General features: G+C 43.3%; 2 protein-coding genes across 2 annotated transcripts; one reads left to right on the forward strand and one right to left on the reverse strand.

The window, feature by feature from the left end:
* Positions 1-1,810: 1,810 nt before the first annotated feature.
* Positions 1,811-22,242, forward strand: LOC144592944 (protein FAM221B-like). Its single transcript, XM_078398667.1, has 6 exons — positions 1,811-2,015; positions 10,194-10,337; positions 12,347-12,457; positions 14,540-14,743; positions 19,607-19,726; positions 22,058-22,242. Exons 1-6 carry the CDS (start codon positions 1,811-1,813, stop codon positions 22,240-22,242), a joined length of 969 nt encoding a protein of 322 aa, XP_078254793.1.
* Positions 2,225-6,791, reverse strand: LOC144599077 (uncharacterized). The gene is made up of 2 exons (XM_078409801.1): positions 5,533-6,791; positions 2,225-2,237 (listed from the first exon to the last, which is right to left on the reverse strand). Exon 1 carries the CDS (start codon positions 6,789-6,791, stop codon positions 5,550-5,552), a length of 1,242 nt encoding a protein of 413 aa, XP_078265927.1. The 3' UTR covers positions 2,225-2,237; positions 5,533-5,549.
* Positions 22,243-25,126: the final 2,884 nt, after the last annotated feature.

Raw genomic sequence — 25,126 nt, forward strand, 5'->3', positions numbered from 1 at the left:
CAAAATCTGATCTCACTATGTTGCTACCCAAACCTCCCAAAACCAGCAGTTAGACTCAACACCTGGACCCCAGCCCAATTCAGTTCTGATCCAATTTCCAGACCTCCAACCTAGAAATGTATTCATTTTGGACAATTGGCAAGGGGATTGGGAAGAGGTAAAAGCAAAGTGAAATTTTCACCAACAGACATTCAAAATGGAAAACTCTGACAAGACAACATAGGTTAAATGCAGGGCTGAATTTTGTTTATTTAATTCAACCAAAACCAGCCTCTGCTCTGAGGATGCACAATGTATTTGTTATTTTGTATTATTACAGAAAGACACGTTGCATCAATGAATCTGACTACATGCTCGACCATATGTGCTCGGTGTTTCGTAAGTACAGTCTTGAAATAAATGGAAAAAACATGTGAATGAGATGTGCATAACACAGACAGTCCAAATCACGAGGGAGTAATATACTTATATACTGTATATAGAAAATCGAGAAGTAGAATATCTTTTAAGTATTCATGTTCAGAATGGCTTGGAGTCCTTGTAGACAAATCACTGAAGTTTAGTGTGCTCGCAATTAGTGCAAGAGGATTTGAGTATGTGAGATCTCTCACTCCAATTACATGGAGATCTGGTGGGGCTACACCTGGAATATTGTGAACAGGTCTTGTCCTCCATCTAATGAAGGATCTAAGTCTGATAGAGGGAGTGCCACAAAGGTATACAAAACTGATTCCTGCAATGGGAGGATTGTCCAATGATTCGGGGCACCATAGATCCTGATGTAATTTTTGATAACCATCTTTGTCATCTACAATACTACTTACTTCAGTGTCCTCTGCAAACTTACTAATCGTGCCTTCTAGATTCTCATCAAAATTGTTGATATAAACTACAGACAGCAATGGGCTCAGCACTAATCCCTGAGGCACACCACTAATCCCTGAGGCACACCACTAGTTACAGGCCACCAGTAAGAAAAAGTTCCAACTGTCTACCCTATCTATGCCTCTCTTCATTTTATTTACTTCTATCAGGTCTCCCCTCAACCTCCAGTGTTCCAGAGAAAATAATCCAAGTCTATTCAACCTCCCCCTGCAGCTCATACCCTCTAATCCAGGCATAATTCTGGTAAACCACCTCTGCACCCTTTCCAAAGCCTCCATATCCTTCCTGTATTGAGCAAACTGAATTGTACGCAATACTCCAATCATGACTTCCTGCCTCTTTTGCTCAAACCTCCAATCCCACTTACTTTTATTACATGATCCTTTTGTATTATTAGAAGTTGCTCAATTTATGAACACTCCAATTGTAGAATACTCAGTATACTATCTGGATTTTGTAGCACATAGTGAACTATATCTGGCACGTGTGCATTATGCACTTTTTGGGTTTCCATCTGTCTCATACTATCTAAATTTAATTTGTGCTTTAAGCTGTCCAATAATCTGCTGCTATTTTTGTAGTATGACACAAACATATACTAATAATATTAGCTTTCCACTTGTCTTGTACCAGTAATTCCCCAGCCAGTGTTCCAAACTATCGCTCTGACTGAACAGTTGACAACAATACAATCTGTTTCCTAGTTACTATGCAATGAAACCATTGAACACCACTTCACATGGTTGCATTTCCAATCAGGTAGAACTTGACCCCACAGAAAGTTTTCTTTAATTTTTAAAGGAAAAATGTGGTCGTGAGTTGTCTGATATACGTAACTTTATAAATATAAATGTCAAAAAAAAGGTAAGTTCGTTTTAATTGTCCTTGTTTCAGTGTCTGCCTTCATTGGGAGAGATCAGATGAAATGTCATCCAGTCAAAACTTAAAGGCAAAGGCGAAGAAGGGTGGAGTTGTTCACCCGAATGAACGTTATGAATCCAAACGGGCTGCACCTGGCAGCAGCACGAGCAGTGCAGCTGGACCTAGCCAGGCTGGACCTAGCCAGGCTCTAACGCCATATGTATCGGCATCACAATCCACGCAGAACGATACAATGCTTGTTCCAAAAGGTAATGTAAAAGAATCTTCTGTCTTTGAAATGCATTTAATTTAGACCTTCAGGTTGTCAATGTGAGCTGTGCTACACCCCAGGGCCTTTCAGCAGTAGCAGCAAATGCATTTAATAGTAAGATTAAATGAGAACTTACCAGTTCGAAGTTTGAACTGTATTTTATGAGGAGTTACGATGAGGGATTACGTGAAGACCCCGTCCAGCACGTGTGCGCGACATTCTTCAAAGCAGCGGTGTGGATTCACAGAAAAAACACAACGATTGAAATAAATATAGTAAAGAAAAAATAAGAACTTAATTACCAGTTGATCTGTATAATAGAGGGTGGGAGCGGAGGGCACGTAATCCCTCATCGTAACTCCTCATAAAATACAGATCAAACTTCGAACTGGTAAGTTCTCATTTAATCTTACTATTTTATTTCGGAGTCACGTGAGTGACTACGTGAAGACTTCAAAGCTCTGTGATTCCGAACCATGTACCAGCTCATGCTTCACTCACTGTCTGAAGACCTTAGAGGGAGGAAGTATGTTATCGCAATCAAGAACCTGTTTGTGAACAAAAAAGGTTTATTAATGACAACAAAAAACAGAGAGCTCCCCAGGGCTTAAATTAAATATTATCTGCAGACTCTAAAATTCTGTCTGCAAATGTAGCAGGTTGCGCCAGCGGCTTATTATAAAACCTTTGGAAAGTTCTTTCCGAGGACCATCCTGCTCTGGCCAGAATATGGTCCATAGGCACGTCCATTCGACTAGCCGCCGACGTAGATGCAGCCCTGGTGGAGTGAGATTTGTAAATATTAGTATTGACTCCCGCGGACTTAAGCACCTGCTTGAGCCACCTTGAGATGGTTTGGCTCGTCACCTGACCATGAGGCTTCTTGTGGCTTATCCATAAGGCTTTTTCTCTCCCTCTTAAGTTGTATGTTGTGTCTATGTAATTGGCGAGATGGGTCTTGGCACACAGCCGTGGGTCAGATGAATATGCCCAGAACTCCATGACTGGAGGCGTGGTACCTGGTCTAGTTTGTTTGACCAGTCCCTGAATATGGAATGTGAAACAGTCCAATGACTCTGTCATGCTGTCCAGCCTCAGAAGGTGGAGGGACTGTACCCTTTGAGCTGACACTAGTGCCATGAGCATGACTGATTTCAGTGTAAGTTGTTCCAGCGTGAGTGCCCTGGGCGGTGGCCATCCCCTAAGGTACGTCAGCACAATGCTGACATCCCAGATCTGAGTGTACCTTGGTCTGGGGGAGTTAGTATTAAAAATGCCCCTCATGATTTTGATTACTAGTGGATGGGACCCGAAAGCCAGTTGTCCTGCTGCTGGAACCAAATAAGCTGACAACGCACTCCTGGCTGTATTTATGGCGCTGTAGCTGAGTCCTTCCCGATGTAATCCAACCAGGAACTCCACAACACTGGTGGGTGTCGCTGTAGTGTAGGTAGTTCCTGTTTTGGAGCAATACCGTTCCCATTTCCTTATGTTGGTCAGGTATTGTCTCCTGGTGGACTCCCGGTGGGATGCGGTCATCATGTTGATGGCGTCCTCAGACAGTCCCAGGCCCAGTAGAGGTCTTTTTAGAATCTGCAAGCGAGGAGATTGACTCTGTCATGGCACGGGTGACTAATGCCTGACACTGGGTGGATTAATAATTCCGGACTGCTGGGGAATTCCAACGGTGTTTCGACAGCCATGTCGAGGGCCACTGGGAACCATGGCTGTGTAGGCCAGTCGGGTGTTATCAAGATTCCTGAAGCGGAATCCAATTGAATCTTGCGTAATACCCGACTGATGAGGCAGAAGGGAGGAAAAGCATAAACGAACATTTTCCCCCAATACAGCGTGAATGCATCAACTGCTGCTGCCTCAGGGTCTGGTTCCCAAGCGACATACGTTGGTACCTGGTGATTCAGCCTGGATGCAAATAGATCGATATCTGGTGTGCCATATTGCTTTGTAATTTCGGCAAATACTTTGGGATTTAACATCCATTCGATGTTATCGTTAAATTTGCGTGACCTGGTGTCTGCCACTGTATTTTGCTTACCTGGTAGGTAAGTTGCTGATAACCAAGTATGTCTTTCGACACACCATTGCCAGATTAGGTTGACCAATTTGTCACACGATATCGACTTTACACCACCCATGTGGTTGATATAAGCCACCACCGTGGTATTATCTAATTGCAACCGGACATGTGCATGATGCGTATTAGATGAATATGCTTTTAAACCATAAAACGCACCCAACATTTCTAAATAGTTGATACCCCGTGTCTGTAGGCAAGATGATTCAGAATTAGTCCATCTGCCCCCTGTGCTGGATTGCATGTTAGTTGCTCCCCAGCCCAAAGCACTGGCATCCGTTTGAATGGTTAATACTGGGTTGGTGATTATTATGGGACTGGAACTGAGCCTAATGTTCCTTGTCCACCATTGTAACTCTGGAATGGATTCAGCAGTTAAATCCATAGCTCGGTCAAAGTGACCTGAGTTTTGCTTTAGTGCGTGCACTTTTGCTCTTTGTAAATTTTGGTAGTGCAAAGGCCCAAATTGTACAGCTGGAAAAGCTGCTACCATTTTACCAATAACTCTAGCTACCTGCCGTATGGTTGGCTGACGTTTATGCATTAGTTCGTGGCATGATAGTGCCAATTCTGATGCTTTCCCCTTCGGCAGAGTTACAAACATGTGAACAGTATCAATCGTAAATCCAAGATAGTCCATGGTAGTGGACGGTGTAAAATTGGATTTATCTGGATGTATGACAAACCCCAAAGTTTCAAACAAACGTTTGGTGGCTGCTACTGCCAAAATAGCTGTCTCCAAGGTTTTCCCTACTATTAAAATGTCGTCTAAGTACGCCATGACTATATGCTTTTGTTTCCTCAATAATGCCAAGGCGGGTTTTAAGATTTTAGTGAACAACCTTGGAGCGGAGGTTAGTCCATTTGGTAAGGCTTTAAATTGCCATAGCTGTTTCATCCAGATAAACTTTAAGTATTTACGATGCTCCTTGTGTATGGGTACTGAGTAGTAGGCATCTTTTAAATCAATGCCTGCTAGAAAGTACCCTCTAGAAATCAAAAGTCTGGCGGTTTGAAAAGTTTCCATCTTAAAATGTGTATACTTAACTGACTCGTTTAACGTAGTTAAGTCAATGATGATGCGACATCCACCATCTTTTTTAGTTTTAGTGAAAATATTAGACACAAATTCCAAAGGTTCATGTTTTGTTCTTTCAATGACACCTTTTGCTAGTAGCCTCACAAGTTCAGCTTGACCCTCTTGTTTCTCTTTGACTGAGAGGGTGAATACCCTTTGGGGTATATGCTGAACTGGCGGAATGTTTTCATGAACAAAGTCAATTTTATAGCCATGAATGCAGCTTAGTATGTACTTGTCATTAGTGATGGTTTCCCATGCATCCAAAAACAAGTGCAATCTCCCCCCTGATAGTATAGAGCCCCTACTGCTCATATGCTGAGAGGAACCAGATCCACCTACCTCCATGGTTACTGGTGCTACTTCTGCCTCTTCGCTGGACGATGAGGTGTCTGCTGGGCTGTAGAGGGCTGCTGTTGATGTAGATGTTGACGTTGATGTTGTTGGGGGTGGCGCATTTTCCATGGGGTCCGCTCTGGGCGCGGGCCTAAAAAAGGCTTACGGGGAATGGTTGCGGACCCCGAGCTTTCACCAGTCCCATATGGTGGTCTACGACTGGTGGACGCCGTGGGGTACTGCCGCCTGGGTTTGTTAGGTCTGCTCGGTCCCAAACCTGCCCTCACGAGACCAAAGGTCTTGGATTCTTCCTCTAGGTCTTTCACCTTTTTTGGAAGGTCCTTTCCAAAAAGCAGAATTGGAGGTTCTGAACCCGGTGTTTTGCAAAGTCCCGCAAACTTAGGGTTGAGGGCAGGCTTGATGATTTCCTTCCGTAAATTGTTTATCTGATATTGAGTGGTGCACAGCAGAGCTAATGTATCTTGCTGATTTGTGGAGATGTCCACACCATCAATGGACCGAGCATATGATGTCATCCCTGCAGTCAGGAGTTTAAGGATTTTCTGGAGCTTCAACTCCAGGTTCCTGATGTTCTGCCCCAAATGTCCCCAAATTTGGCTGTTTACAGCTGGTACATTCAATGATGTACAATTTTCTGGGGCTGTATATAGTTCAAGAGCCTCATTGACCACCCGTTCTTGTAGGGGTTTTGAGGACAGGTGGTCAATGCTGGCTGCAAGTTTCGGCTCTAAAGGCCGACCCCCTCGTGGAATGACCACGTAGCGGTTGACCACACCCAGCAGCTCTTCCTGATCCTGTACACTCTGCGTACTCCGGACATCTTCAGCCAACAACCCCTCTTGTTGACCAGCCCAGACCTGGTCGCCAATGCTGCCTTCAAAAGAAGGTGAGGCAATGGCCAGTGCCGTAAAGGGCACTGCGGGAGTGCCTGGGCTCCCTTGGCGAGTCTGCTGCTGCTCTCTCAGCAGATCTCGCTGGAGCATTTGCTCCATAAGCCGTTCCATTCGGCTTAGGCGGCTGCCAGTGCCGCTCTCGAGCGGTGTGGCATCTTCATCCGAATCGTCGGATACTACCGCCCGGTTCTGGCTGCAGGTACCTACAGCTCGCTGCTCAGGCTGCACTAGCGGTGCTGGGCTCGGCTCGGTAGTTATTGCTGCCGCCTCTTGCCCCCCCTCCAAAGAACGTTCCTCAACGGAAGACGAACGGGGGCGAGCTGCAAATTTCTTCCCTCTGGTCTTGCTCATTTTCCTGGAACATAAAGCAGACCACAGAGAAAATACTCACGGCCACGGTAAAACTTACCTGTCGGCCTGACTTTTCAATTTGTAGCGGGAGCACCTTGAACTCCCGTTCGTCGCGGGTGCACTGCATGAACGCTAATGTCGCGCACACGTGCTGGACGGGGTCTTCACGTAGTCACTCACGTGACTCCGAAATAAAATTTAGACCTTTTGCAGTTGTACATCCTTCTGCAGTTGTGCAGGGCCCTAGTGAGACCTCACCTGGAGTACTGTGTGCAGTTTTGGTCTCCGAATTTGAGGAAGGATATTCTTGCTATTGAGGGCGTGCCACGTAGGTTTACTAGGTTAATTCCCGGAATGGCGGGACTGTCGTATGTTAAAAGACTGGAGCGGCTAGGCTTGTATACACTGGAATTTAGAAGGATGAGAAGGGATCTTATTGAAACATATAAGATTATTTAGGGATTGGACACGTTAGAGGCAGGAAACATGTTCCCAATGTTGGGGGAGTCCAGAACCAGGGGCCACAGTTTAAGAATAAGGGGTAAGCCATTTAGAACGGAGATGAGGAAAAACCTTTTCAGTCAGAGAGTTATAAATCTGTGGAATTCTCTGCCTCTGAAGGCAGTGGAGGCCAATTCTCTGGATGCTTTCAAGAGAGAGCTAGATAGAGCTCTTAAGGATAGCGGAGTCAGGGGGTATGGGGAGAAGGCAGGAACAGGATACTGATTGAGAATGATCAGCCATGATCACATTGAATGGTGGTGCTGGCTCGAAGGGCCGAATGGCCTACTCCTGCACCTATTGTCTATTGTCTATCAGTAGAGAGGAAGAATCTCACATAAACAGTTTATGGCATGTTATTAAAACAAATTGGCTTATTTTTCCATTCAGGGGGGGGAAAAATAGAATTTCACAGCAAAAAAAGATTAATTGTGGATTAAATTCTGAGGTTTCCATTCCATTATGAAAGAGGAGAATTTAAAGAAGTAAACCATATCCATCATGAGAAAAGTTAGAAAATGTGGCATACTGGTTATAAGTGTGCAATGTGATCTCAGAGGTTTTCATGCAGGCCATTCATAACATACTAGGAACTGAACGGTCATAACCGTAGTGTATGGGTTAAACTGACAATTCCAGCTAAAATGTGAAATGGAGTTATCAGCTAAGTTAGCAGCCCTACATTCCATAGCCTCTCGAAAACAAATTTCCAGACATGTTATCTGTGATCATTGCCAGGGAACACAGTTTTCAAGGCCATTCTATGGGAAAGCATAACGTTGGCAAACACAACACAACAGCAGTAGTTGGACAAACCACCCGCGCCCCCTGCCGCTAGTAGCGCAGAAACGTCGCAGACAAGGGGGACATGATTGGCTCGTGTAGGGGGCAGTCGCGTGGTCTGCTCTGATAAGAAATGCCATAAAGAATTTTGTTGGGCGCCCTTTCGGGGAGAGAACCTCAGCCTTGGACCATGTCGTGAACATTGCTAGGTGATCTTGAATGAAACATCCTGTGGCGTGCTCTGATGAGTTTGCGTGTGTGTATGGGTTTCCGTGAGTGTATGTAGAAACACCCTGTGGCGTGCTCTGCTGTGTACTCAGGGTTTGCAAATGTGTTTGGGGATATTCGAGGATACGCGAGTGTATGTGCCTTATTTAGTAGTGTAATAAATTACTGAGTGAATCAAAACTATACGAATCCAGTGATTTATCGAACACAACAGTAACCCTATCCACAATGGCATAGAATAGAAGTCTTAAAGATCTAGTGTTGTCAGGAATTTCTTGTTTTAAGGAAAGAATTTGATATTTGATTCAATGCTACCAAAGTGACAAGCCAAATGCAATCAACCATTAATATTTCTTGGAATGTTTTATTTTTCTTTCCCACTCCAGCTGTTATCTGCTGAGGTATATGATGATGACTCTTAAATGTTGCTTTTATCTCAGTGCAGCCCTGCCAAATTAGTTTCAGCTCCTGATGTGCCCAGGAACAGTCTCCCTAAAATAAAGCATCCTGTCAAGCTGTTGTTGCAGTTGGAGCAAAGCAGAGGCCAGTTTTTCCATGCCTGGAATTGCTGATTTCAGCAAACCCAGTGCAGACATTAGAATTTATTGTTCATTTTCTTGAATCTTGGACTTTTTATATCCAATCTAAATTTTAGCAGTTGGGCTGCTAAAAGCAGTTAGCAGTTAAAAATGACTGCAACATCCCAAATTGAGTGAACTTGCGCTGCTGCTTGTAATCACACAAAACCCACAACTAATCCATAACTGTGGTGCCAAATGAAATGGCAAACCAGTGTAATGGCAAATCCCCCTCCTCCCGCAGGTTTAATTTATTCACAATTTTCGTGTATGAACTAATATGGAATTCTAAGCTTAAAAATAAGAGTGCGGCATACAGGAGCAACTCAGTGGTTAAATTGCGTAGAGCGAAAAGTGCTATCACTTACAGGAACACAAGCTCAAGTCTATCTCAGCAGTGCAGAACTCTTAATTGATGTCCTATTGCTCATCCTTGGGTAATGTGGCCACTGAGAGAACAAGGAGTGTGTGGCTGGGGCCACCAAGAGAACTTTTCTGAGTGGTTAAGAAAGTTCACGGTTGCACCATAAGTCCACCAACTTTGGATTTAGTGGTGTGTATCATCAGGTCTACAACTTAACTGTATTAAGGTGAATCACATACTCAAGTGCCTTTCCCAGTTTCCCAGTGGATGCGATTTCACCAGAAGTAATTATCAGTGTGATGTCTAAGGCCCCCCTCGGTCATGGCTGACCATGGGTGATGCATCCTGGTTGTTGGCTGCTTGCTCCAAACCTCGGCTAGAGCAGCTTCGATGTGTGGTCGGATGCAAGCCTGGGTGATGTCGATGTCATAGGAAGGACAGGCTGTTGCCCATGCAGCATGTCCCCCCTCTCCACGTCGCTGATCGATCCAAAGGAACAGCAGAACCGTTACAGTTTGGCACCAGTGCTGTCACAGGAGCTGCCAGAACGAGGTTGTAGACAACGACAAACTGCCTTAGGGACTCCAGATTTTTCTTGAGGTTTACTCCTGGAGCCTTTTCCATGACTGGATATGGCCACAAGGCAGTGGAGGTTTTAGATCAGAGTTTTCCCTCTCCTAGGTGGACTGCCTTCCCAGGCTGACGAGCCTCAGCTGCCCGAGTGTGATGTACCTTGGGTAAAATCACCTTTTTGCTTTATTTGCATTATATGCACAAGTGGGTTTGGTTTCCACATTGTCATATTCTACGCTTTACAAACTTAGAAATTAAGTTCTTGACTCTTTGCCATGGTTTCTTGGTGAAAACAAAATACCATTATTAGCAAATTGATAATAGATGGAACCAAAAATGTCTATTTGATTATGTTTCCTGTGATTAAATTTAAAGGTTACACAGTGAAGCCTATAGTTCCAGCCAAAAAGGCAGAGCTGATCGCTGTTGCAAAAGCAATGCACAGAGACGAATTTGGGACACGGGTGAAAGAACTATTTGATCCAGAGAGGGAAGCAGCATTGGATGCACTTCAAACAGGTGATTTTTATCATAGTGATCATTGAGCCAATTGCGTTAAGTACCTCAAACACATACCCAGATTTTGTTGTTCTCTCTGAAGTTTTAATTATCATTGTCCAAAATCTCCATATATGCACAGGTAATGTAGGTTTACAAGCTGCAATTTTTCCAGTTGAAGCTTTTTCCAATGGAATCTGGGTGAATCAGTTGAATGGATATAAACTGAAGATATTTACAAAGAAGTAATAAATTGTAATATCCCAAAGAGAATGATCTTTCCTACACTTCAAGTCTCATTTAATGCCTACCATTTGTTTGAACACATTATTATTGCATACAGATCTATCATAATAACTAATCGCAAAGGAAACCACTTCTTTATGATTGACTAGATTCAGCCAATAGAGGTGTCACAGAAGCTAAACATTAGGATTTTATTATCCAGTTAGATTTAGTAATCAAAATATTCTCTGTGTTCTTCAATAGTTTTCCTCCCTTTCTACAAGGTACAAAACTAAATCTTTCTCACCTGTATAGGAATGTCCAGTTTATGGCTGTTTGAGTAAGAGTTATTTCTCCATGGAGGTCTAGGCTTGAGTTAGCTACTTGTTTTCACTGTATGTTGTAAATGGCCTATTGAATTCAGGACATTCTGAATGTACTTGACATTAGTCTCTGCTATTATACTAATGCCAATGATGCTTTAAGCCAGGAAGGGGCAAAGATTTCTTGCACTACAATTAGAAAACTATAAATTACTAGACCAAGTGGACCCGTTGGGCCCAAACCTCTCCTGCATTGGTGCAGCACCCTCTCCTACCCCCCTCCCCCTCCCCCTCCCTCCTCCCTCTCCCCCCTCTCCACTTCCCCTTCCCCCTCTCCATCCCCCTCAACCCCCCTTATCCACCCTCCTCCCCCCTCCCCCCCACCTCCCTCCCCCCCTCCCTCCTCCCTCCCTCGGAAATAGATTTAAACTTTAAAATGTGAATAACTTAAAAAATATAACACCGATTTCAATAAAACTACTTGCTTTACCATTAAAGCGATGACGGTGAGTAAGGTGTGCCTAAAATTGTCAAGCTATCGTGTACCGTTTTGGCTGTAGTTCGATCACAAATAAACAAACAAACGAGAGTTTTAGATAAACTGAATAAACATGCCCAAAATATCACTGCAAGCACCACACAAAATAAATCTGCTTCCAGATGCAAAATGCACTGGGGCAATAGATTACTGTTCAATAACTTGAATCAATGAACAGGCCTGGATAACAATCTATGACTCTTGACTTTGGTTAACCAACGAGCACAAATTTAGTTTTGTATTTTCGCAAATACTAATATGTAACTTCTGACATAAAGGAGAGAGCTGCTTTCTTTCAATGTATATTAAGGATGCTTCCAGGGCTAGAGGGCCTGAGCTATAGGGAGAGGTTGAGTAGGCTAAGTAGGTTGAGTAGGCTGAGACTGTTCCTTGGAGCGCAGGAGGATGAGGGGTGATCTTATTGAGGTGTATAAAATCATGAGAGGAATAGATCGGGTAAATGCACTGAGTCTCTTGCCCAGAGTAGGTGAATCGAGGACCAGAGGACATAGGTTTAAAGTGAAGGGGAAAAGATTTAATAGGAATCTCAGGCGTAACTTTTTCACACAAAGGGTGGTGGGTGTATGGAACAAGCTGTCAGAGGAGGTAGTTGTGACAGGGACTATCCCAATATTTAAGAAACAGTTAGACAGGTACATGGGTAGGACAGATTTGGAGGGATATGGACCAAACATGGGCAGGTGGGACTAGTGTAGCTGGGACATGTTGGCTGGTGTGGGAAAATTGGGCCAAAGGGCCTGTTTCCACACTGTATCACTCTGTCTCTATAAATATATATATTTCTATTTTTACTTTCATTTAGTTAAGATAGAACATTTTGGAAGATGTCCTGGTTTCTTTATGGTATTTTCACCATGTGCATAGTAACTAACCAGTACTTAGTTCAACCTTCACATATATTGGTATTTGTGTTGCTTTGAAAGGAATTTATATTGGATGGCGATGTCCTGAATACAAATGGGATTGCATTCGTGTTGGAGTAAAATCAAAGTGCTTTTGTGGTCATCTCCTTGCTGAACATGAACCTTTTACTGGTATGGAACAGCATTCTGCTCTTAAGTTGATTATATTTGTTGGGAAAATGTGGGTAGCATCAATTTGTTGATTTCTGCTTTTCTGTTCCACTGATCAATTTATAATCACCACATTTCTCAGCATAACTGCTGCCCAAGAAATTAAAATAAGTTACGTATAGTGCTATGGTTTGCACTTTTTTTTTAATGACTATTTTGCTTTATTGTTTTATTTACCATGAGGCAGGGAAGAAAGGCATTATTCATTAACACAGGGATTCACTGACTGATGCACAGGACGCAGAAGCCTTTTTTAGAATATGGAGAAATTCTGGAGAGAAAGGCTTGAACAAAACATTCTTCTTCGATTGTGATGATGAAATCTGTTAGCAGTAATAATCATTAAATGCTATCTCATGCATTGGTTTAACTGCCTCATGTACTCATATATCAAAGGAAAAAATCTTTCCCAGTTTAACATTGAACTAAGAATGTCCCTTGTGAACATTTAAAGGGTCAAATGAAGCCCATTCAGCATTAATGGTGCCAAAGGGGAAATAGTCGGAAGTTTCAAGTTCCTAGATATCAATGTTACCAATAATCTGTTGTGGACTAACCATATTGAAGCGACAGACAAAAAAGAACACATGCCTTTATTTCCTCAGGACATTGGGGAAATTCAGTAGGTCTCCAGTGACTCTTACAAACGTCTCAAAGAGCACCATAGAAAGCATACTGTCATGTAGCATCACAGCTTGGTTTGGGTTCATATGTGCTCAACACCACACAAAATTGCGTTATAGATGTAGCCCAGTTATAGAGAGTTATAGATGTAGCCCAGTCCATCACACAGAGCAGACACTCCACCATTCAGTTCACATGCACTTCATGCTGCCTCCAGAAAGCTGCCATCGTAATCAAGAGCTTTCCTTTTCTAGCCATTCCTTCTTCTTCCTGTTCCCATTGGGCAGAAGATTCTGATGATTGAAAGCGCCAGACTCAAGAACAGCTTCTCCTCTTTGTTTTCAGACATCTCTGCGGTCTTTGCGTAAGCTAGGGTACAGTCCCGATTCTCCAACCTATCTCGTTACAGAATTGGAGAATTTCTCTGGAACTGTTACACTACAATGCTGAAGATTATATTCTGCACACTGCAATCTTTCTTTTTGCTCTACAGTTTGCACTTATGTTTGGCTTGATTGTATTCATGTATAATATTATCTGATTTGACTGAATTGCAAGCAAAACAAAAGCTTTTCACTATACCTCAGGATACGAGGCAATAATAAACCTAAATCAGTTATATAAATAACTAAATGTACAGATCAGAGATTTATACCGTAAACATCTTTTTGTCCTATAGGGTTCAAAAGTAAATTCCGCTGTTTATTTGCAATCTAATCAAACTAAAAGCAATTTTACTAAAATGGGTTAAATTCTGTAATGAGTTCTGCAGAAACATTTCCCCAAATATCTCAAAATCCTGGGACATACTGACCAATTGATCTCTGCAACCCCATTACTGCAAGATTCCACACTCATTGAGTGAGTCCAACTTGGTTCCCACTCCACAGGAGTGTATGTGGCTAGAGAGAGCCTTTGGACTTTAGAGAGATACAGCACAGAAACAGGCCTTTCAGCCCACCGAGTCCACACTGACCAGCGGTCATCCCGTACACTAGCCATATTCTACACACTAGGGACAACTTATAATTTGCAGAAGACAATTAACCTACAAACCTTTAACTCTTTGGAGTGTGGGAAGAAACTGGGGAACCGGAGAAAACCCACGTGGTCACAGGGAGAACGTACCCGTACAGACAACATCCGTAGTCAGGATCAAACTTGGGTCTCTGGCGCTGTAAGGCAACAACTCTACCACTGTGCAACTGTGTTGTCCAATCCATTAGAGCCAATCCATTTCTTCTGACCATGGCTGCAACATCTTACCTGGCAGACATGAGTAAACCTCTCTTGAGAGCAAGACTCATGATAGAAGAGCAGCAGAAGTAAAGTATTCAAATGTCAATCTAGAACATTACGGATGTTTTCCTGTCATCTGTGGCTGTGACCAGTTTTTCTTTGTTTATTTTTTTCTGACAGGCACCAGTGTTCGAGTGCCCTGTACAGTGTCTGGCTGCCAGTGCAGGGCTTTTGCCTTCATTCCTTCCCGTCCTGAAGATGTAGGTGAATTCTGGCTAAGAAAGCGAAGAAACTTTGACCCAAGAACTTGGAGAGCTAAGTGTCGTTGTAAACATAACCATGAAGAACACAGCACCACTGCAGGTCGTAAATGCAACATCGCTGGTATGTCAACAGATTGAAAGCATCTTTGCACATTTTGATTGATATCCCCAAAATAGATTATATCATCATTAGAGACATACAAAATTTAAAATAAAGCACTGATAACAGTCCCCCTGTGAAATAAGCAATGTTCCTATAGAGACAGAAACAAAAGGACACCAAGTGCTGGAGTAATTCAGCAGGTCAGTCAGCATCTCTGGAGAACATGGATTGGTGATCAAGACACTACTTAACTTGCTCATTTCCTTAACTGAGGGATTATATCAACAGGGTAGTCAATAATTGGAGCAACAGTTGGAGCAACAACAACAGCAACAACAGTTGCAGCAATAATTGGGGTTTAATTACATTTCATTAAATAATTGGGGTTTCATAAATTTCTAAAATGTTAAATATATCTATCTAGAAGACAGAAATAACTTGGATGGAAAAAAGACACAAAGTGCTTGAGTAACTCAGCAGGTCAGGCAACATCTCTGGAGAAAATGGATGGGTGATGTTTCTGGTCGGGACCCTTCTTCAGATTGGTTTGAGATAATAATAGCATTGATGTAAACATAAGAATACAAGAAATAGGAGGGGAAGGAAACCTATCCCTTAGAACCAGCTCAACCATTCATGAAGAACACAGCCGTTCTGCTGCAGTTGTACAGGGCATTGGTGAGACCACACCTGGAGTATTGCGTACAGTTTTGGTCTCCTAATCTGAGGAAAGACATTCTTGCCATAGAGGGAGTACAGAGAAGGTTCACCAGATTGATTCCTGGGATGGCAGGACTTTCATATGAAGAAAGACTGGATAGACTCGGCTTGTACTCGCTGGAATTTAGAAGATTGAGGGGGGATCTTATAGAAACTTACAAAATTCTTAAGGGGTTGGACAGGCTGTTCCCGATGTTGGGGAAGTCCAGAACAAGGGGTCACAGTTTAAGGATAAGGGGGAAGTCTTTTAGGACCGAGATGAGAACGGTTTTTTTCACAAAGAGAGTGGTGAATCTGTGGAATTCTCTGCCACAGAAGGTAGTTGAGTCCAGTTCATTGGCTATATTTAAGAGGGAGTTAGATGTGGCCCTTGTGGCTAAAGGGATCAGGGGGTATGGAGAGAAGGCAGGTACGGGATACTGAGTTGGATGGTCAGCCATGATCATATTGAATGGCGGTGCAGGCTCGAAGGGCCGAATGGCCTACTCCTGCACCTATTTTCTATGTTTCTATGTTTCTATGTTCCTCTAGTAACACTGAGCAGTGCGAACCCCATATCTCCTGATTCCATTAATGTCCAGAGCATTCAAAATAAATGACCAAACCTAGCTCAATTTATTCACAAAATGCTGGAGTAACTCAGCAGGTCAGGCAGCATCTCAGGAGAGAAGGAATGGGTGACGTTTCGGGTCGAGACCCTTCTTCAGACTGATGTCAGGAGGGCGGGACAAAGGAAGGATATAGGTGGAGACAGGAAGATAGAGGGAGAACTGGGGAGGGGAAGAGAGGGACAGAGGAACTATCTAAAGTTGGAGAAGTCAATGTTCATACCACTGGGCTGCAAGCTGCCCGTGAAATATGAGGTGCTGTTCCTCCAATTTCCAGTGGGCCTCACTATGGCACTGGAGGAGGCCCATGACAGAAAGGTCAGACTGGGAGTGGGAGGGGGAGTTGAAGTGCTGGACCTCACCATCTCCATCACAGGAGACAGACTAGTGACTGACATCTACTATAAACCCACTAACTCGTACAACTATCTGGACTACACTCCTTCCCACCCTGTCTCCTGCAAAAAGTCTATCCCCCTACTCCCAATTCCTCCGTCTACGCCGCATCTGCGCCCGGGATGAGGTGATCAGGTTGGTTAAGGCAGACTGAGCGAAAGTGTTGAGCGAAACGATCGCCGAGCCTGCATTTGGTTTCACCGATGTAAAGAAGTTAACATCTAGAGCAGCGGATACAATAGATGAGGTTGGAGGAGGTGCAGGTGAACCTCTGTCTCACCTGGAAAGATTGTTTGGGTCCTTGGATGGAGTTGAGGGGGGAGGTAAAGGGACAGGTGTTGCACCTCCTGCGGTTGCAGGGGAAAGTGCCCGGGGATGGGGTGGTTTGGGTATGAACGGATGAGTGGACCAGGGAGTTACGGAGGGAACGGTCTCTGCGGAACGCAGAAAGGGGAGGGGATGGGAAGATGTGGCCAGTAGTGGGGTCCCGTTGTAGGTGACGGAAATGTTGGCGGATGATTTGTTGGATACGCTGGCTGATGGGGTGGAAGGTGAGAATGAGGGGGATTCTATCCTTGTTACGAATGGGGGGGGGGGGAGCAAGAGCGGAGCTGCGGGATGTAGAAGAGACCCTAGTGAGAGCCTCATCTATAATGGAAGAGGGGAAGCCCCGTTTCCTGAAGAATGAGGACATCTCTGATGCCGTAGTGTGAATCACCTCATCCCGGGCGCAGATGTGGTGTAGATGGAGGAATTGGGATTAGGGGATAGACATTTTGCAGGAGATAGGGTGGGAAGGAATGTAGTCCAGATAGGTGTGCGAGTTAGTGGGTTTATAGTAGATGTCAGTCACTAGTCTGTCTCCTGTGATGGAGATGGTGAGGTCCAGAAACGGGAGGGAGTTGTCGGAGATAGTCGAAGTATATTTAAGGGCAACCAAAACATTATGACCACCTGCCTAATATGCTGTTGGTCCTCCATGTGCTGCCAAAACAGCGCCGACCTGCCGAGGCATGGACTCAACAAGACCCCGGAAGGTGTCCTGTGGTATCTGGCACCAAAACATTAGCAGCAAATCCTTCAAGTCCTGTAAGTTGCGAGGTGGAGCCGCCATGGATCGGACGTGTCGATCCAGCACATCCCACAGAAGCTCAATCGGATTGAGATCTGGAGAATTTAGAGGCCAAGGCAACACCATGAACACTTCATCATGTTCCTCAAACCATTCCCGAACAATGTGTGCAGTGTGGCAGGGCACATTATCCTGCTGAAAGAGGCCACTGCCATCAGGGAATACCATTGCCATGAAGGGGTGTATCTGGTCTACAACGATGTTTAGGTTGGTGACACGTGTCAAATTGACGTCCACATGAATGGCTGGACCCAGGGTTCCCAGCAGAACATTGCCCAGAGCATCACACTCCCTCCACTGGCTTGTTGTCTTCCCACAGTGCATCCTGGTGCCATCACTTCCCCAGGTAAACGGCGCACACGTACACGGCTATCCACGTGATCTAAAAGAAAATGGGACTCATTGGACCAGGCAACCTTCTTCCACTGCTCCACGGTCCAGTTCCGATGCTCGCGTGCCTAATGTATCCACTTTTGATGGTGGACAGGGGTCATCATGGGCACTCTGAGCAGTCTGCGGCTACGCAGCCCCATACGCAACAGGGTGCGATGCACTGTGTATTGTGACACATTCCTCCCGTGACCACCATTAATGTTTTCTGTGACTTGTGCCACAGTAGACCTTCTGTCGGTTTGGACCAGACGGGATAGCCTTCGTTGCCCTCGCGCATCGATGAGCCTTGGGCGCCCAACACCCTGTCGCCAGTTTATGGTTTGTCCCTCTTCGGACCACTGTCGGTAGGTACTTACCACTACTGACCGGGAGCACCAACAAGCCTTGCCATTTCAGAGATGCTCTGACCCAGTCATCTGGCCATAACAATTTGGCCCTTTTCAAAGTCGCTCAGGTCTTTACTCCTGCCCATTTCTCCTGCATCCAACCCATCAAGTTCAAGAGCTGACAGTTCACTTGCTGCCTAATATATCCCACCCCTTGACAGGTGCCATTGTAACAAGATAATCAACGTTATTCACTTCACCTGTCAGTGATCATAATGTTTTGGCTCGTGTTAATTATGTGAACGATTGAATGAAAGGACATTTATGATTGATAAACGTTTTATAGAGGGAGAAGAGATGTGTTAAAAAGCAAGGGAATAAATTAATTAGTTAAACAACAAAATGCTGGAGTTACTCAGTAGGTTAGGCAGCATCTCTGGAGAAAAGGAATATGTGACGTTTAAGGTCAAGAGCCTTCATCAGACTCACGTCACCTATTCCTATTCCCCAGAGATGCTGCCTAACCCGCTGAGTTACTCTAGCATTTTGTGTCTATCTTTGCTGTAAACCTGCACCTGCAGTTCCTCCTTACACACATAGATTAGTTACACAGATTTAATTATCACATGGCAAGTTAATTATTACATTATTTTCATCTCCTGTTTCCAATTGTCTTGTTACACAGCTTGGTCTTGTCCTATAGACGTTATGCCTATGTACATTGCAGAATGTATACCTTGTCAGTCACAGTTGTCTCATTAATCAATAATATCTTGTACAACAGTCTGTGGAACATCTTATTGTATCATTCAATGCTTCTATAACTGGTAAATTATTAAAATCCAACATTAACTTCAAATCTTCATAACTTATCTTCCTTCTCTTTTTATCCTTTTAAATCCTCATGATAATTTCAGATTTTTAATCTTGCTTTCTCAATGATGCCAATGTTACAATATTTACTGAAAAGCCAACACTGCAGTGGCTGTAAATCTGAAAGAAAAATGCTGGAGGTCCTTAGCAGGCCAGGTAGGGGCATGGAGGAAGAACCGGTGTCAAAATTACCGGTGTCAAAACAGATTCCATTCTCCAGGTTGAAACACACTCTAATGGGACTAGCAAATCTTCCCACAAGAAAATTGGTCTCAGCCCTATGGAAATGCTGTCCATTATTCAAATAATTATAATTTACACTAGTAGACAAATCTAGCGATATCTCAGTGTAAAAACAATTGTTACATAAGACATGGAAGTATTGATGTAAACCGCATTAATATTATGTGAATTCTATGTGTTCTTTAAACAGGTTGCTCTTGCTCAGGTTTTGACTCAAATTTCCTCTGTGCAGCCTGTGATAAACATTGGGAACAACATGAAACATTCTTTGACACAGAACAAAACAGAAAAGAAGCTGGGCTCCCTTTTGGTAGGAAGATAGCAATAATGCCACTTGTTTTTGTCTGTTTTCAGATGTTACATGGTGCCAGTTTCAATTGATTGTAGGTTAACCCAAACACAATAACATGAAGTAACATGGAGGAGTGACATGAATCAATATAATTTTATTTAAATCACTGCTATTGAGAGTCATAGTCATACAGCATGGAAAAAAGTGCTATAGCCCAACTTGTCCATACTGTTTTATAACGAGCTAATCCCGTTTGCTTGTGCTTGGCCCATATCCCTCTAAATCTTTCCGATCCACGTGCCTGTCCAAATATATTTTAAACATCACCATTGTACCTCTACAGCTTCCTCGGGTGGCTCGTTCTATATATGCACCATCCTATGTGAGAACCAATTGGCCTCAGCTCTCTTTTAAATCTTTTCTCTCTCATCTTAAATTTTGGCCCTCTAGTTCTGGACTCCTCTACCTGAGGAAAAGACTATGCCCATTCACTTTATTTATACTTTTGTGCACCTCCATAAGACCACCCACCTAACCCCCCTATGAAAAACTCCCAGTCTCTCCTTGTAAGTCCAGCCCTCATGTCCTGGTAATAGGTGAATCTTTCCTGTACACTTTCCAATTTAATGGCATCGTTCCTATAGCAGGGTGACCAGAACTGCACACAATGTTACACTTGTTAAGTACTAACATGTCATCCGTGCCACACATGAGGCTGCTAAACAAAATACGAGCCTATGGTATTAGAACAAGGCCCTAACATGGATAGAAGTTTCACTGACTGGCACAAGGCAAAGAGTGGGAATAAAAGCGGCCTTTACTAGTTAGCTGCCGATGATTAGCGGTGTTCTGCAAGGGTCGGTTTTTCGGTCCGCTACTTTCTGCGTTATATGTTAATGATCTGGATAAAGGAATTGATGGCTTCCTAGTCATGTTTGTGGGTGATAGGATGCTAGGTGGAATGACAGTTAGAGTTGAGGAAGCAGGGAGTCTGCAGAAGGATTTGGACAGGTTGGGAGAGTGGGCAAAGAAGTGGTAAATGGAATACAGCACAGCAAAGAGTACAGTCATGCACATTGGTAGAAAGAATAAAGATGTAGACCATTTTTTAATCAGGGAGAGGATTCAGAAAGCGGATGTGCAAAGAGACTTGGGTGTGCTGATATAAGATTCCCGAAAGGTTATAATGCAGGGTTGAGTTGGTAATAAGGAAGGCAAATGCAATGTTAGCATTCATTTCGAGAGGACTGGAATATAAAAGCACGGAAGTAATGCTAAAACGTTATAAGGCGCTTTCAGGCTAAATTTGGAATATCATGAGCAGTTTTTTTGCCCCATATCTGAGGAAAGGTGTGCTGGTATTGGAGAAGGTCCAGAGGAGGTTTGCGATAATGATCCTGAAGATGTTTGGGTTAAGATATGAGGAGCGTGTGCTGGCCCTGGGCTTGTACTCACTGGAGTTTAGAACAATTAGGGGTAATTTCATTGAAAGCTACTGGAGAATGAAAGGCTTAGATAGTGGATGTGGAAAGGATGTTTCCAGTAATGGGACAGTCTAGAACCATAGGGCACTTCCTCAGAATAAAAGGACGTACTCTTAGAATGGCGATGAGGAAGAATTTCTTTATCCAGAAGGTGATGAATCTTTAGAATGTTTGCCACAGATGGCTGTCAATCTGTTTGTTTAAAGCAGAGAATGATAGGTTCTTGATTAGTAAAGGTGTCAAAGATTACTGGGAGAAGGCAGGAGATTTTTGTATCATCTGCAAACTTGGCCACAAAAGCTTCAATCCCCTCATCCAAATCATTAAGAGGAATTTTGTCCAAACATATGTGATCTTTATTCTGTACCATAGCTTATTGTAATTTAAAACTCTGTATAGTTTCCTGCACTGTTCTGTTCTCTGCTAAATGTAATGAGAAATGACGACCAGATTACCATAGATGTAAGAACACAGTGTGCTTTAATTATATAGTCCATGTAATTTTATAATCAATGGTGTCAATAGGGAAAATAGTTGAACTCAACGGGTCAGGTAGTATCTCTGCAGAAAAGGAATAGGTGACGTTTCAGTTTGAGACCCTTCTTCAGACTGAGAGTCAGGAGAGAGGGAAACCTTATCAATAGGGAACCTTGTCCATAGGCAGAGCAAGCTGAAAATCTGGATATCAAAAGCCACAATTCTTTAAACATGCGATTAAATGATAAATTATGTGCTGTCAATTTATGGACAGATTTCCAATTTAAACCATTGCTGGATTAGTTTTCGATTGCAGTTGAAGAATTCTAAAATCATTCCTGGTATATTTGTGTATCTTAAAATAATTCCTCCTTTGTTATTGATTCAGGTGAAGCTTACTTGCCCTTTGCTGAGATGCCCAACTTACGAAATGCAGTGCTCTCCGGGAATGAGGAGGATGATTCAGCATACCGGACCATTACAAGTGGCATTGATGCCTATTCACGTCTTGGACCTTCTTCCAACTCTGCCAAGCCTACTTTACCACCAGCTAAAGGAACAAGGGGATTTTGAACAGTCTGTAATTACTGCCTACAGGTGTCACTGTTTTGAATTAAAAAATCACAGAAACATTTTTGTCAAGTTTTGTCAATGACCCATATTATATATATTATTCATGGTTAAAAATGTTGATATCGTGAGATTAAATAGAAAAGTATTCTAAAGCTGCTATCGCGTTCAATATAGGAAAAAGCAATTGATAATTTAATTGAAAAAATCAGTTACAAATTATCAGGTAAGCATTTGGTCCCTCTATGAAGTAGTGCTGGCAATTAGAGGTTGTCGAGACACAAGGAACTGCAGATGTGGGAATCCTCAGTAAAACACAAAGTTCTGGACTAGCTCAGTGGGTCAGGCAGTATCTCCGGAGGACATATTCCACAAGGAACTGCAGATGCTGGAATCTTGAGTAAAACACAAAGCGTTGGAGCAACTCAAATAGCCTGAAGAAACTTCCCGATCCGAAACATCGCCTATCCATGTCCTCCAGAGATGCTGCCAGGCACGTTGAGTTATTCCAGCACTTTGTATAATTAGTTGTCATTGACCATAATATTAGTTTACAAGAAAGGGACCTGAATGTAGCTTTTAGTACATTGGCATTAACTTTTGCAATGTATGTTCAATTCAACTCCTTACTGATTTTTGATCAGTCTATTTACAGGCATTTCTTTTCAATCTAGCATCTATTACAATATAATCCTCCAACAATTTCACCACCTCCAACGGGATCCCACTACTGGCCTCATCTTCCCATCTCCACCCCTTTCTGCTTTCCACAGAGACCGTTCCCTCCACAACTCCCTGGTCAACTTGTTCCTTCCCACCCAAACCACCCCCTCCCCTGCAACCGCAGGTGATGCGGTACTTTCCCCTGCAACCGCAAGAGATGCATCACCTGTCCCTTTACCTCCCCCCTTGACTCCATCCAAGGACCCCGACAGTCTTTTCAGGTGAGGCAGAGATTCACTTGTACATCCTCCAACCTCATCTACTGTATCCGCTGTTCCAGGTGTCAACTCCTGTACATCAGCGAGACCAAGCTGAACACCTCCGCTCAGTCATCTTAACATACCTGATCTCCCAGTTGCTCAGCTCTTTAACTCCCACTCCCATTCCCAATTTGACCTTTCTGTCCTGGGCCTCCTCCATTGTCAGAGGCCCAGCACAAATTGGAGGAACAGCAGCTCATATTTCGCTTGGGTAGCTTACACCCCAGCAGTATGAACATTGACTTCTCTAACTTCAAATAGCCCTTGCTTTCCCTCTCTCTCCATCCCCTCCCCCTTCCCAGTTCTCCCACCAATCTTACTGTCTCCGACTACATTCTATCTCTGTCCCGCCCACTCCCCTGACATCAGTCTGAAGAAGAGTCTCGACCTGAAACATCACCCATTCCTTTTCTCCAGCGATGCTGCCTGTCCCACTGAGTTACTCCAGCATTTTGTGTCTACCTTTAATTTAAACCAGCATCTGCAGTTCTTTCCCACACATCTATCACAATGTGGTATGTTCTAATAGTCAAGTCAAGTCAATTTTATTTGTATAGCACATTTAAAAACAACCCACGTTGACCAAAGTGCTGTACATCTGATTAGGTAAAAAAGAAAGAAACATACAGTGGCAGGCAATATATAGTGATTTGTGACATCTGCAAACAGGATGAAGCAGCATTAGAATTCTTCGCAGTCATAATAAATAGTGCCCTCTGCCCCCACCCCCCCCTACCCCTCCCCCATGAGACAAGCAGTGGGATTTTCCATTGAACTTGAAAATGTGAAATATCTTAAACCGACTGATCTCATCAAAATAAAACAATTTGTTGCCATCCAGTCTATAATTTCTTTGCTTTGCAATAAAATAAATATCACCAATCATTACGATGGAACTAAAATCAAGTTTATAAAAATACATGTAGGATTAAGGGAGAGATAGAAGAGATAAAAGGTTATCAAAATATTATTTAAAAATAGATTAAATGTCAATGGACCAGACATTCTGATGCTTGGTCTTTGACCTTGCAACATTAACCCTGTTTCTCATTTCACAGTTACCACAATTTTCTATTTTATTTCAGATTTCGAACATCTGCAGCTTTTTGATTTTTTACGTTTGTCGGCACAGTGGCACAGCAGTAGACTTGCTGCCTTACAGCGCCAGAGACCCAGGTTCGATTCTGACCACGGTTGCTGTCTAGACGTACGTTCTCGATATGACCTGTGTGGGTTTTCTCTGGGTGTTCCGGTTTCCTCACACACTCCAAAGATGTACAGGTTTGTAGGTTAATTGGCTTCGGTAAAATTGTAAATTGTCCCTAGGGTGTAGGATAGTGTTAGTGTTAGTGTTAGTCACTGGTCAGCACGGACTTGGTCGGCCGAAGGGCCTGATTCCGTGCTGTATCTCTAAATTAAACTAAACTAAACCGGTAGAAATCCCCCACATGAGACTGTTAGCAAAATTTGAAGTTCTAGGAATTGAAAACGTATTATTAACCTTGCCAGGAAACTGTGAGGCCACAGGAAACAAAGTGTATGAACAAAGGGCATTTATAGTTGCAAAGTATCAGTTGATCCTTTGTTTAAGAAAATAAATAGAGATAATCCAGGAAATTATAGGCTTGTGAGCCTCACGCCAGTGGTAGGGAAGCTATTCAAGAAGGTTCTTCGGGATAGGATTTATTCCCATTGGAACAGAATGGGTTACTTAGGGGTCCAAGTCCATAGCTCCCTGATAGTGGCAATACAAGTAGACAGAGTGGTAAAGAAAGCACCTTCATTGGTCAGGGCATTAAGTATAAGTGTCAGGAAGTCATGATTCAGTTCTATAAGACTTTAGTTAGGCCACATTTGAAGTATTGTGTGCAGTTTTGGTCACCCTATAACAGGAAAGATGTGTG

This window comes from Rhinoraja longicauda, chromosome 1 (assembly GCF_053455715.1).
Source record: "Rhinoraja longicauda isolate Sanriku21f chromosome 1, sRhiLon1.1, whole genome shotgun sequence".
Classification (NCBI taxonomy): domain Eukaryota; kingdom Metazoa; phylum Chordata; class Chondrichthyes; order Rajiformes; family Arhynchobatidae; genus Rhinoraja; species Rhinoraja longicauda.

Excerpts from the sequence above, each read along its gene's own strand:
- LOC144592944 (XM_078398667.1), top strand. The coding sequence starts at position 1,811 with ATGTCATCCAGTCAAAACTTAAAGGCAAAGGCGAAGAAGGGTGGAGTT. Across the intron at positions 12,458-14,539 it reads TGAACATGAACCTTTTACTG|GCACCAGTGTTCGAGTGCCC; the intron begins GTATGGAACAGC and ends TTTTTCTGACAG. Across the intron at positions 14,744-19,606 it reads TCGTAAATGCAACATCGCTG|GTTGCTCTTGCTCAGGTTTT; the intron begins GTATGTCAACAG and ends TTCTTTAAACAG.
- LOC144599077 (XM_078409801.1), bottom strand. The coding sequence starts at position 6,791 with ATGAGCAAGACCAGAGGGAAGAAATTTGCAGCTCGCCCCCGTTCGTCT.